This window comes from Ptychodera flava, chromosome 5 (assembly GCF_041260155.1).
Source record: "Ptychodera flava strain L36383 chromosome 5, AS_Pfla_20210202, whole genome shotgun sequence".
Lineage (NCBI taxonomy): Eukaryota > Metazoa > Hemichordata > Enteropneusta > Ptychoderidae > Ptychodera > Ptychodera flava.
In genome coordinates this window covers 25,513,082-25,525,550 of record NC_091932.1, presented here as the reverse complement: position 1 = coordinate 25,525,550, position 12,469 = coordinate 25,513,082, and the positions used below count along the sequence as shown (strand labels likewise).

The 12,469-nt window shown below is 37.4% G+C and overlaps 2 protein-coding genes across 2 annotated transcripts; both read right to left on the bottom strand.

Annotated features, from left to right (window-relative positions):
- Positions 1-4,429: 4,429 nt before the first annotated feature.
- Positions 4,430-7,947, bottom strand: LOC139133368 (uncharacterized). The gene is made up of 3 exons (XM_070699926.1): positions 7,778-7,947; positions 5,949-6,236; positions 4,430-4,902 (listed from the first exon to the last, which is right to left on the bottom strand). Exons 1-3 carry the CDS (start codon positions 7,782-7,784, stop codon positions 4,679-4,681), a joined length of 519 nt encoding a protein of 172 aa, XP_070556027.1. The 5' UTR covers positions 7,785-7,947; the 3' UTR covers positions 4,430-4,678.
- A 211-nt stretch (positions 7,948-8,158) lies between these two features.
- On the bottom strand, positions 8,159-12,181 carry LOC139133367 (uncharacterized). The gene is made up of 4 exons (XM_070699925.1): positions 12,025-12,181; positions 10,543-10,830; positions 9,045-10,082; positions 8,159-8,978 (listed from the first exon to the last, which is right to left on the bottom strand). The coding sequence occupies exons 1-3, from the start codon at positions 12,029-12,031 to the stop codon at positions 9,850-9,852; spliced, it is 528 nt and encodes a 175-aa protein (XP_070556026.1). The 5' UTR covers positions 12,032-12,181; the 3' UTR covers positions 8,159-8,978; positions 9,045-9,849.
- Between the last annotated feature and the right edge of the window lie 288 nt (positions 12,182-12,469).

The following is a 12,469-nucleotide window of genomic DNA, read 5'->3' as shown; positions in this document are numbered from 1 at the left end:
GATGCATTGACGCAAGTTGGCTGTTGAACTATAACCCTAAATCTACCTTATACTAGTACACAACGCTGAGCAGTTTCATAGACTGAGGTATCTTTGAAACCCTTTGAAGGGATAAAGTTGATCCGAAGAAACCCCATTTCCACTTGTATCAGTTGTAAAAAGGCGAATATATTGCTGCGCACACATCCATGTGTTCGAGAATTATAACTACGTCTTGCTGGTATCATTTTTTGCTTGCTATTAATACAACCCATAATGTACGAAATCACTGACATGCTCGTCAGTAGTAACCGTGGGAAATGGAAGGCAAATAGCTAGATATAGGCCTGAAGTAAGTTGTTGAGAACAGACTATGTGATAATTGCTAAAGTGTTTTTGCTACCAGTGGTCGCCTTTTTCACGCTAAAACGCACCCCTTGATCACACTCAATCGAGTAATCTAACCTCCAACACTGCCCTATGTTATCAGAGGGTTACATCGATCTGTCAACATCACGCGAGATACTGACGCAATGAAAAGACCCAGTATTTCACGTGATATTGACGGATTGATACAATTCCCCGATGCGGTCGATACATTAGGGCCATTATTATTGCTCTGGAAAATGTGCAGGTTACAGAGGCGTATGGCCTTCTTACAAAGAGATGCATTTGGTGCGAAAGAGAAGAAAGATCGTTTGTAGCAAATGCATGATTAATTAGAAAGATGATCGAGCACGAAGAATGAAGGCATTCGTTCCTTCAGCCCTTTTGTACCTAATCCCGTGATCGATTGCAATATATAAATTGTATCATTGGTCGAACGCTTTACTCAATGTCTATTGGGCGGTGTTTGCAGGCAGATTACAGCCGAGCGTAGACATGTGATCAAGGGTTGCTTGTTAGTGAGAATTAGAGAAGGGGAGACCGTTTGTATAGACTGACCCCTAGTCGCCTAGCTTTTCTCGACAGCAGAGTTACTGGCTGGCCAAGGTTTTCACCAAACGATGTACGCAATAGCCTACCACTTATTGAGACTGTCTACTGAAGTTTAGTTCTTAAATTTCTTCTGTTTTGATATTTAATGTACCCACAGACTGGGAACAAGTCTACCGTAATTTTTAGTGAATACACGTTTTATCAGGATAACCACAAAGTCAACACGAGGAATAAATCAACCCCATGTCATAAACAATTTTCCACCCCCTTACATGCGATTTTTCCTGGACTGGGTGATTATCCACTTATCAAGACAATATCCTACTTTTTTTGCAAAATGAGGTAATACACGAAAGCATGGTAAAACGAAATAGAGAAACACGGCGTAAAATGGGAAGTGAACATGCGTTTTGATATATATCACATCGATGGTAAAATAATATGTTGGATAAATTAGTAACCGTTTTAAGACGGGTACGGAACATTACACATCCTTGCCTTTTCAACTTTGGCGATAGTGGCCAGCAAAGATTGCGAGGCCGGCGCTTTTGGCGTTTGCTTTGCCTTGGCCTGTGTTCGACATTATCTCTCACTGTCACATGAATTAACGTGAAAGAGTTGCTTGACCTGTATGACTGTAAACATTGGGACCACTTACAAGCTAAATATTTGCTCAATCGCACGGTCTTATAAATCACTAGGATGGACCTTGATCATGGTCTGTTCAAGTTATATTTTTTAACAGATATGAATTAATGTCGCGTAGCAGAGGTTGCCGGGGAGAATGCATCGTGTCAATGGAAATAGTGAACTGTAGTAGTTTTGTAAATTGTTGAATATCAAATACAGCAAAGCCAGGCACACAAGACTTGCTGTTTGCTTCTCATAAACACTATGACGTCACTCTATGTATTTATACAAGTTCAGCTTTCTATGCTTCAAAACACTGGCACAGACACCGTCAAAGTACACCTTTGTTATGAGGTGCGAAACAAAAACGCGCTCTTTGTAATTTCTTTAAAGTTTAAATAGAGAATAAAGGACCCAAATATGAGCAGCTCCTGTAAGATATACATGCTAAAGGGCAAATTCATCATAATTGGCTAAATGTACTGATATACTCAGAGTTTGACTCGATGAGGAAAATCAGCCCGACCACAAAGTGTTAAAAAATGGAGTTGTATAAACGAATAACTTATTGACGTTTCGATCAATTATGCAAGAAGGGTCTTCATAAGAGTCCCCTACGTTAAAATTCCTAAAATTTATTCAAAATATTAACGAGACAAAATTAAAATAAAACTCCGGAGAAAATGTCAGTATATCTCAATCACGTGACATCAAGCGTAAGAAGTTAGGGATGGACCATTAGACCTTGGGGGGGGGGTTACAATGAAATTGTGAAAATGTTTTTTTTTACTATTATAAATTTCTGAAATTTTTTTTTTCCAATTGAGATTAGCTGTGCAATTTTTTTTTTTTCAAAGTAAATTTTCAGATTTATAATTTTGTTTTTAGTTTGTCGCTGTCTGAAGATAAAGCGGCAACGCAAGCGGTCATGGGGGGGGAGGAGGTCAGGAGAGGGGTGTCCCCCTGCTGCTGTTGGAGCTTTTGAAAAATAGAGATTAAAATGGTGTTATTTGGTGGCACTTGGGGAGTATTTTTGCGGGGGGTGGTCAGCCGTTGGAGCTTTTGAAAAATAGAGATTAAAATGGTGTTATTTGGTGGCACTTGGGGAGTATTTTTGGCGGGGGGGGGAGGGTGGTCAGGAGGGGGTGTCCCCCCTCCTGCCGTTGGAGCTTTTGAAAAATAGAGATAAAAATGGTGTTATTTGGTGGCACTTTGGGAGCATTTTTTTCGGATTACACATCTTCCTCTGAAACATGGTCTTCTTGCTCCTCAGTAGCTTCCTATAGTTTTGAAAATTGACTTTTTTGGTGTCCTGGCTTTCCTGCTGCGTGGTAAAATGGCTACATTCACCCCACCAAACATCATGCATATCTCATGATTTACAATTGATTTTGACAAGCTGAGAAGCTAAAATAAGCTAAATAATATAGTTAAATTTGCATATTTGTGTTTTTAGAGCAATTGTTGTCCTTTTTTGATCAAAACATCTATTTCTCTGTAGCAGTATGTCCAAATTGATTGGATGTGTATAGATGTGTTGAAATTTCAATATTTGTCTTTTTAGGGCAATTTATGCCATTCATGGTCAAAAATCGGTATTCTCTGAAAAGGCTTGTCCAATTTCTTTGAAATTTGCTACACAAAAACGATTATTCATGCAGATTTATTCAGTATTTGCTATCGAGAAACTTTCAAAGTTCAACCCCTTTTGTGTGTTTTTGTGTTGAGATTTGTTGGATAGATGGCATTCTACGTAGTGTATTGTTGAATGTTAAAACATGTGTTGCTGTTGTTTTTTGAGGCTGTTTTTTGAGAAAAAAGAATTGAAAATGCCTTTTTAAAAGCAAAATAATACATAATGACTTGATATGTTGTTTTATCATTATTGACGTGTTTCTACTTGTTCACCCATTCTTGCATTCATCATTGCAATGAAATGCTGTGAAAAAATGAAACTAATGTGGCCTGCATCTGTTTACCTTGATCTTAAAAGGCAAATACATTTTTCTGTCTTGACAACCATACCATAGTTTCAATGTTTTACCTAGAGTACCTACTTGGTTTGTACGCAGGAAACAAGTAGAAAACAGGTTCTATAATTTCATAATTTTCAAGTGATCAGAATACAAAAGTCCTGAAAAGATAAGATAATCACAACTTCCAGTATAAGGGATACAGTCACTCTAAATGTATAAATTAAAATTAAAAATGTGCCAGGAGGATGTACTAAAAAATACAGAAAGTTGCTTTCTGTCGGTAAAATCTAAAAAAAAATCAAATTTTAAAGACTTTTGCAGATTTTTTTTTACGCCTTTGTCTTCTCATTAATTTTTTTTTATTTTGCAAACTAGTTTGAAGATTTTTTTCCCTAACTTTCTGCTCTGAAATTTTTTTTTTCTGTTTTTGACCACCCCCCTCCCAAGATCTAATGGTGCGTCCCTTAATGGCTGTTGAACACAAAGCGTTTCCATGTTTAACCAAGTCATTGTTTCTCTCAATCCTGCCAGAAGATTGGCCAAACCATTGGTCCAATGGGAATTATCACATATTTTCTTTGTCGTTGCCTTTGGCTACATTATAGAAATGTGCCTCATATTTAACCGAAATAACGAATAATCATAGTTTGTGTGTTGGAAGTGATAAATAACGATATTAACATACAAGTGCTGATCTGCTGTTGGAATTCTGCCTAGCCACTGTCCCTCAACACAGAACAACTTTGTCTTAACCTTCAATCCCCCGATACCACTAGCGTTCAACTACATGACAGTAAATATGACAGGTTCAAGAAATTGATCGCCTGGGGGTTTGGCTTAATCGTAGATTTCCTCCCCTTTACCCTTTGAAAAGTAATGATAAAAACATGAAATATAATGTCAAATTTTAAATTATCTCGAGTCAGCAGCAAAGTTTATTTTTACAGATACAGGACGTCAAATAACTTTATTGTAAAAAAGATCTCATTATCACACATGAGGATAGTATGTCCTTGAAAAACGTTCAAGAAGATAATTTGATATGTAAGTGTACAATGTAAATATAGTGACGATTAAATAATAAAATTTAACAGAAATTGGAAATTAATGGAATAGAGTATACGTATAGCGTAATGTACATTTAAAAAAAATCATCAATCTTTGAGATGAAGCTTAATCATGGCGACTACATACTCGTCAAAGCTGATTTCGCCGTCTCCGTTCTCATCGGCGAGCCTCATAAACTCGTACCATTCGTCGTCATCATCGTCTTCGTCCGTACAGCCGAATTCCTCTTTAAGTTCGTCGATAGAGATCGAGCCATTCCCGTCTGTGTCGACTTTACGAAATCTTGATTTCAACTCTTTCTGGTTTGGAACTGAAAAGAAGACTCAAGGAATTGAAGCATTTTTCTCCGTGCAAGAATAAAGAATAACGAATCTACTGCGAAACATTATAAATCCGCTTTCAAATCAGCAAGGCTGCGACCTTCCAAATTAATCCATGCCATTAAAGGGAGGTAGTCGTTGGAACTGAGCGCAAAGGTCGCTAAGGACCCTTACGACCGATGTAAACACTGTACCCAAGATACGTTGGCAATTGATGAGAGTTAAAACATGTTTGTCATAATGTACATCGTAAAATTTAAATGTTGCAGCTATGTTGACATGGTGCAGCGATATACAGTGCATGAAATATATTGTTTGTAAGCAAGAAAATCGCAAATGCGCAGTTCCGACAACCCCTTCCCTTTAACTATTCAGGACCGTTTGACGTGTCCGAGCTAATATTTAACCTCTCTTTCCCCGCACAATGGAAAATTAATGGTAAAGATTGTCACTTTCTTCTGCCAGGTGGGCATCCTTGAAGATGATGCGGCTCCCCATTCGCTCCATGTGTGTAAGCACATGTGATGCACTTATACTATAAAATATAACCAAATATGAGAAAACAATCACACAACTACATGTGATCGTCTCTACATTTTAGGGCCGGAAAAGTGACTATATAGGTTTTGAGACAATGTCCGTGGAATACTGTTCCGATGCTCTACCGACTATTCTAACGGATCGGTTCAAGCTGACAGATATGCACTGTCCCATCGAGCTCAGTCTTCTCGGAGAGATACCTCGGCTCGTACACTTTATGTTCTCACTTCAGAGTTAACTTTGTTTCTAAGCATCAGCTTGATTGGTAGAACATCCGAACTGAAAGCGGGGGTTCAAAGCCTGCATGGGTCATTTTATCAAGCCAAGAACAATCCAGCGTACACTTACATTCAATCGTATATAGTTGTGTGATTTTTCTTTTTTATACGATTATGCCAACGCTACATTACACTGGAGAAGCAACAAGCAAATGCACTTTTTATCTAGTATTCGGAGAGGGTTAAGTTTCGGATGAAAATAACCGTGGACTACTCACTCGTCTTATTCACCGCAAACAAATTGGCTTTCTTCTTTTTCTTCCCCTCTTCTTCTCTCTTGACCATTTTCTGGAGATAGAACACCGTGAACTCCGTGAAGTCAATTTGGCCATCCCCGTCGACGTCGACATTTCTCATGAATCGATAGAGTTCATTGTCGTCGCAAGGAATGCCCTCTCGCTTCAAACCTCGTTTCAGCTCGGTTATGGTGATTGAACCGTCGCCATCCTCATCATACGAGTTGAACTTTTTTCGTATCTTCGATGCCGAAGCTTTGTCTAGGCTAACTACAAAAAGAAGCATTGAGTTTTGGTTCATTTTTCCATGCTATAATCGCTTCATCACGATACACTACCATTTTATAGCGTATCTTGTATAAAATGATTCTAATCGACCAGCAATAATGCATCGAGGAGTTCTACATACTACTTTTTTGTTGTGTTTCGCAAAATTTCGTCTTCTATAGGAACCCGGGTAATGAATTTTCCTTTGTCACAATATTTCTTTGCAATTTTAAACTATTTTCTGCCTCTTCCTGTTATCTCAAATATTTCCCATTAAAACAATGGGAAGGCCAGGTAATTTGACCGCAAACTATGTACTTTGAAGACGAGTTTAAGACTCGGAGGTAGACTTGCTTCAAGTGTGTGATTTGTAAATGTTTGAGTAGGTGAACGCGATGATTTGTGTTCTATTTTCATGTGAAATGTGTTAGTGGGATGAAGGCGATGAGTTGGGGGTGTACGCGATACACGGGTGTTTCACCAGGGAACTAACTCACTACTGCGCAGACTCCAAGGTAACGCGACCTGGGCTTCCAAATTTAAAATAAGTTGGTATGAAATAGGAGAGACACAACAGAAACTATTGCAAATGATTTTATTTTCTAATTCACCGACTTGAACAAAGTCTAACTCATAGGTTATTTTGATCACGTCTGCAAATGAACAATATTACGGCAGATTAGAGATGGCAGGTTGGAATTCTTGTTCTTGAACTTGAACTTGCTACAACCATTTCGAATCACTGCAAAAATATGTGTCAGTAGACCAGCGCTGTGGGATTGAGACATGCTACGTTTTTGGTTATCTTTAAGTTCAACGCTTTGGTACTTCTGAGAGATAAAAATCAGTGTATTACTGAAAAAGAACCTCGACGTCTCAGTGTTAAAACAAGACAGAACTGGCTTTATGATTTAATCCAGTAAAGATTTACAAGTACACCTGTGGACTCCTACATGCATGTATGTGTACCTTTAACCTTTGATCTGTATTTTGTCAAGTGGATCACTAACATCTTAGATAGCAACAATGTGTCAGTGTAACGTTAATACGTGTTATAGCAGTTGTTCCTGTATAGGAGGTTAAAACCATGCACAACAGGTTGCCAAATACTAATTGTACACGTTACAAATACTCATAAGATCAATCATTTTTGTACATTTGTTGTCTGGCTTCACTGCTTATCGACAATTTAACCGTGTGACACAGCTCACTCATTGTGTCATGACGCGAGGTTAGGCTTAGCTTGTGACCTCCGCGGGGTTTAAGCAACGTGTAAACAATAACGGTGACGTCACATAACGGCAATTTAGCAAAATAATCGACCATTGCACTAAGTATTTCTTTCATTACAAACTCCTCATATATTACATCGTCGTTCCGCATTGACCCGCGATTCGTAGGAATAAAGAGAGTTCTCTGTATTTTGCTGTTTAGTTAGTTCCTCTTAAGAGTGCAAGTCCACAGATTTTAATGAATTATTTCATCCCTCGGACTCAATATTTTCTCTTGTGAAACCAAAATCAATAGCGATTATCAAGACTTACCAGCCATATTCGCCTGCTTGAACGATATTTAGGATAAAAAATCGTAATACGAAAGAAATATCTGTGTATGTCGACGTTGTTGCGAAGTACGAATCTTGAGAACACGCCTGCTATTCATGCAAGTACGTTGGAGTTTACCCATCATTCCAAAGTATGTCTGGTATGTGACACTACAAGCCATAAATGTAGTTTGCTGTGAAATCTAAATATCTATACGCCGCACTGTACAGGGATAACCTGATTTGCACCCAACTTATGATTTCGAGCATACACTTTGATCTTCGACCAAATGAATGAGTATTACAATACTCTTTGCTTTGATAAAAGTTAAAATAGTGTGTCTCAAAATTGTCACATTGACACTTCTTTACACGATTAAATAAATATTATCTGTTGTAGTCCTTTAATCAAAGTAGTAGTTTCATACTTACAAAAATATAAGGTTTAAAGATGGTATTTATATAGACTACTGTATAATATAAACATGAAAATTACTATTCTTTTTGCAATAACAAAGTCATATTTCATATATACACGTAATATTGACAAAACCCTACTGTATTATATAGACATGCAAGTTACCAACTATTCTTTTAGCAATAACAAAGCTAAATCTACTATACATATACGTTATATTGACAGATTTTAGACTGAACTTGCAGCACACTGTGGCATATGAAAACTGTTGATACACCAAAAAAGTAAAAGAACACTACAAACATTATGCTACTGACTGTAAGTTAATCTTCTAGCTGTACAAATGCCTGACACAAAAGCTTAAATGAACTAAATGAAATGAAGTTTGCGCATCGAAGGTAACCAAGAGAAAATAAAGCTTCCTGCTATCCTAAATAAAAACTAAACTATTGTAATTCTTATAGGAAGTAAATAGAAATAATGGTTTGAAGAAGTCTGATAGTCCAATTTCATCCTCCATTTTAAAAACATTGCCGATATTTTGTCTTGAAATTGATGAAAATTAACGGCAATTTTTTTTTGTTTATTGAACGCTTGAACCTTCGGAACAATATAAGCAAACTGACGATAAAACATAAAAGTGTAGAACAAGTAACTTTGGCATATGGTCGAAATTGCCCAAGAAAGTAATACACCTTTTCCTCAATTAATTATTAAGATCACTTTTTACAAAAAGACAGAGGCAAACGTCACTTATTTCGCTTCAAACCTGAATTATTTTTACCTGAGAAATTCCAACTCTCTTCGATTTGCTGTGCAGAACTCGACAAGTCTAAATGTAGCTTATCACCAGAAAAGTAATGACTGGAAGCCCACATGGTCCAAAAACCTACGCGTGTATTATCATAGGAATTATCTTACAGTGAACCATCCCCTATCTTCAACCACGATACAATATTGAAACAACTACGAAAAAACTTACAAAAGATAACAGTGAAATAAAAAATGCATAAAATGTTAAGTTTGTGTTAAATAGTGTCTCTGACTAATATGAAGCCTGCTTGATGACAAGAATTAACGAAAACCAAAATTTGTTTCTGCCATTGGCCAGAGCAATTAATTCATCGAATGTCGTAATAGGCAAATTAGTGAATAATAATTGTACATTGTTCTGTCCTATTCTGGATATGAATTTTTTTTTATTTACATCAGCATTTTGTTTAAGAACTATCCTTTCACATAGAGAAAATTTGGCTCAGTCTTCATTCCTCCAAAACCCTAGGTCTTCAGTTCATTGAGAGTGTAAGTAAATGTAAAGAAGTCTCGAAAGAGAGCGCCTAGGTTGTATCTTTCATATTTTCATATCTCGAAATTTTAAAAGTGCTGATGAAAACTGTCCAATGTGCAGACAATATAAACCAGTGGACTTTGGTTAGTCAATTATCTCGTGTGAGTTGCAAAGTTTTCAAGACTTTATCTTGTCTTCATATGGATCTAAATCTTAAAATAAAATGCAAGTGAACATTCCAAATATATTCACATGCATAATCTCAATAAGTGACTAAAAGATACAAGTGTTCAAGAAAGTGAACATTGACCGAAACAGAACATTAACACAGAATAATTTTTGCATTTTGAAAATAGCGAAAAATTCGTCAATCTTTGAGATGTAGTTTTATCATGGCAACCACATACTCATCAAAACTGATTTCACCATCTTCGTTCTCATCGGCGAGCCTCATGAACTTGTACCATTCGTCATCCTCGTCGTCGTCGTCATCATCATCACTGTAGCCCAGTGTCTCTTTGAGCTCGTCAATAGAGATGGAGCCGTTTCCGTCTTTGTCGGCTTTGCGGAATCTTGCTTTCAGCTCGTTTTGGTTTGGAACTGAAAAGAAAAAGAAAACTTAAGGAACTGTAACATTTTTACCCTTGAAGGAAGAAAGAACATCGGATTGGCTAACCCGTAGTTGTCTAATGCAAATGACTTAAACTGTGTGAGCAGGCATTCACTTCCGCATGGCTGCGATCATTGCAATTATTCTTCTGACATCAATAGTTTTGGAATCAGTTTTATGTTCAGAGCTTGCATTTCCAGTTTCACAAAAGGTGAAACATTATTTGTAGCTTTCTTCTACCTGGCCAGACTCCTTTAATTCATTCTCTCTCTCTCTCTCTCTCTCTCTCTCTCTCTCTCTCTCTCTCTCTCTCTCTCTCTCTCTCTCTCTCTCTCCCTCCCTCTCTTATGAACAGTTATGCGGATGTGAGCGTGTAATATTCGGAAATTACTACACCAAATCTGGTACTTTTACAAGGTTGATTCATGATGAAAATGCAAATAAACTCACTTGTTTTCTTCACAGCAAACAAGTGAGCCTTTTTCTTCTTCTTTCCCTTTTCTTCCCTCTGGATGGTTTTCTTGAGATATAATGTCGTGAACTCTGTAAAATCAATTCTTCCATCACCATCAGTGTCAATTTTTCTCATGAAACGGTAGAGTTCGTTATCGTCACAGTCAATACCATTTCGTTTCAATCCACGTTTCAGCTCAGAGATGGTAATAGTACCCGCTCCATCTTCATCATATGAGTTAAATAATTGTCTTATCTTTGATGCCGATGCTTTGTCCAGGCTTTCTGGAGTGCAAAATGTTGTTTGGATTCAAGTTCGTACAACAAATACAGTTGTATCAAGGTTATAGTTTTATCACTTGCACTGTCCATGAAACAATTAAGCAATGATCAGCGGCGGTATTCCATGAGATTTTGACCAGTTCATGACATATATGAAGTGAACTAGTCAAACCCGAAAGGTATAGTGTCGCTGGGTGAGATTTATTGCTATCATATCATAACAGTATATTGATATTCTGGCGTGGAACATCAAAATAGCATTTTTGCTTTTATCGCGAGCTCTCGCGTGTGCCAACCGTGCTACATCGCGTTGTTTTCACCTCTCGGCCGATAAGATGTATTTGCGCCATCAGTATACTGGTGTGGTACAATTTTAGTTATAAATCGATTCGCTGGTTACATATTAAGAATCTGTACACACTCTTTTCCTCTTCCTGTATTTAATAAGCAGCTTTCTTTTGTGAGGAAACATACCCGGAAATGATTCTCTGTCACAATAATTCGTATTTGTAACATTAAAGAACATTTCCTTCTGTTTTAATTGTCTGAAATATTTCAAATTTTTCTGTTTCTTATTTCTTATTGGGCAATGAGATTTAAGGGCTAGTACATGTCTTTATGTGTAAGGGAAATGTTTTTGGGAGAAACAGTGGATTACTTTTGAGCAAGGACGTATAATTATACGCCAGATTTTGCCAGATTGAAATTCCTCTGTTTGAGGATAGAAATATTAAACATGTTATTGATTTGGAAATATTTTTCACCAGTCTTGCACTCCGTGATAACATATATAACTTGTCTTGTCAAATATATACACCTTTTATTGATCATTTTTCGCCCGCCCTGGTTGTCGACACGAAACACTTGTTTACCTAACTTGTTACACAGTAATTTATCGTAGTTTATTACCTTGTCCGGGTTTAACCTACGTGTACACAATAACGTTACGCCTCGTAGCGGTGATTCTAATAACGTTTATCCCCCATAGCGGCGATTGCGTAGAATCATGAACTAAAACTCTTCCTCTCTGAAAGTAAACTTCCAAGTTTTCCCAGGAATTGACCAATCCACAGGAATCAAATGAACCATAGTTTGCCTTTTGTCGTTCCTCTTTGGAACACACTTATCAAGCCGGTTAAGGTATATAAGCAAATGTTATCTTTGTTAAGGGAGTCAATTGTAGCTATCCATACATACCAGCCATAGTCTTCTGCTTGTCTTATGCTGAGAATACGATCAACCCAGACGAAGTCTCGGTCTCTGTCAATGAAGTTGTCTAGAAATGTTAATGACCAGCAGAACACACGTACTACGTATGCATAGATGTTCGATTTTACCCATCATTCCAGCGTGTGTCTATATTATCGGAAAGAAGCGAAGCTCGTAAACATGATTGGGGGACTTTAATCTAAGCCTACATAGCTGCGTCGTACCGTACAAGGGTTACCTTGTGTGTACCGTGGCTGTGCTTGAAAACAAATAGCATTGAAACCAACTCAACGGAGCAACTTGTGGTTACCTGGTTGTTCAGAAGGTCGTTGCGATACAATACAATCTTCAGCGATAAAACTGACGATATTGACAATACAATAAAGGTATATGTGATTCATACCACACTTCTGATAATTTAGGTGTCGTCTTC

What these genes read in the sequence shown, in the direction of transcription:
- LOC139133368 (XM_070699926.1), bottom strand. An exon ending in GTTTGCGGTGAATAAGACGA is followed by an intron (nt 4,903 to 5,948) that starts GTGAGTAGTCCA and finishes TCTTCTTTTCAG; the next exon opens with TTCCAAACCAGAAAGAGTTG.
- LOC139133367 (XM_070699925.1), bottom strand. An exon ending in GTTTGCTGTGAAGAAAACAA is followed by an intron (nt 10,083 to 10,542) that starts GTGAGTTTATTT and finishes TTTTCTTTTCAG; the next exon opens with TTCCAAACCAAAACGAGCTG.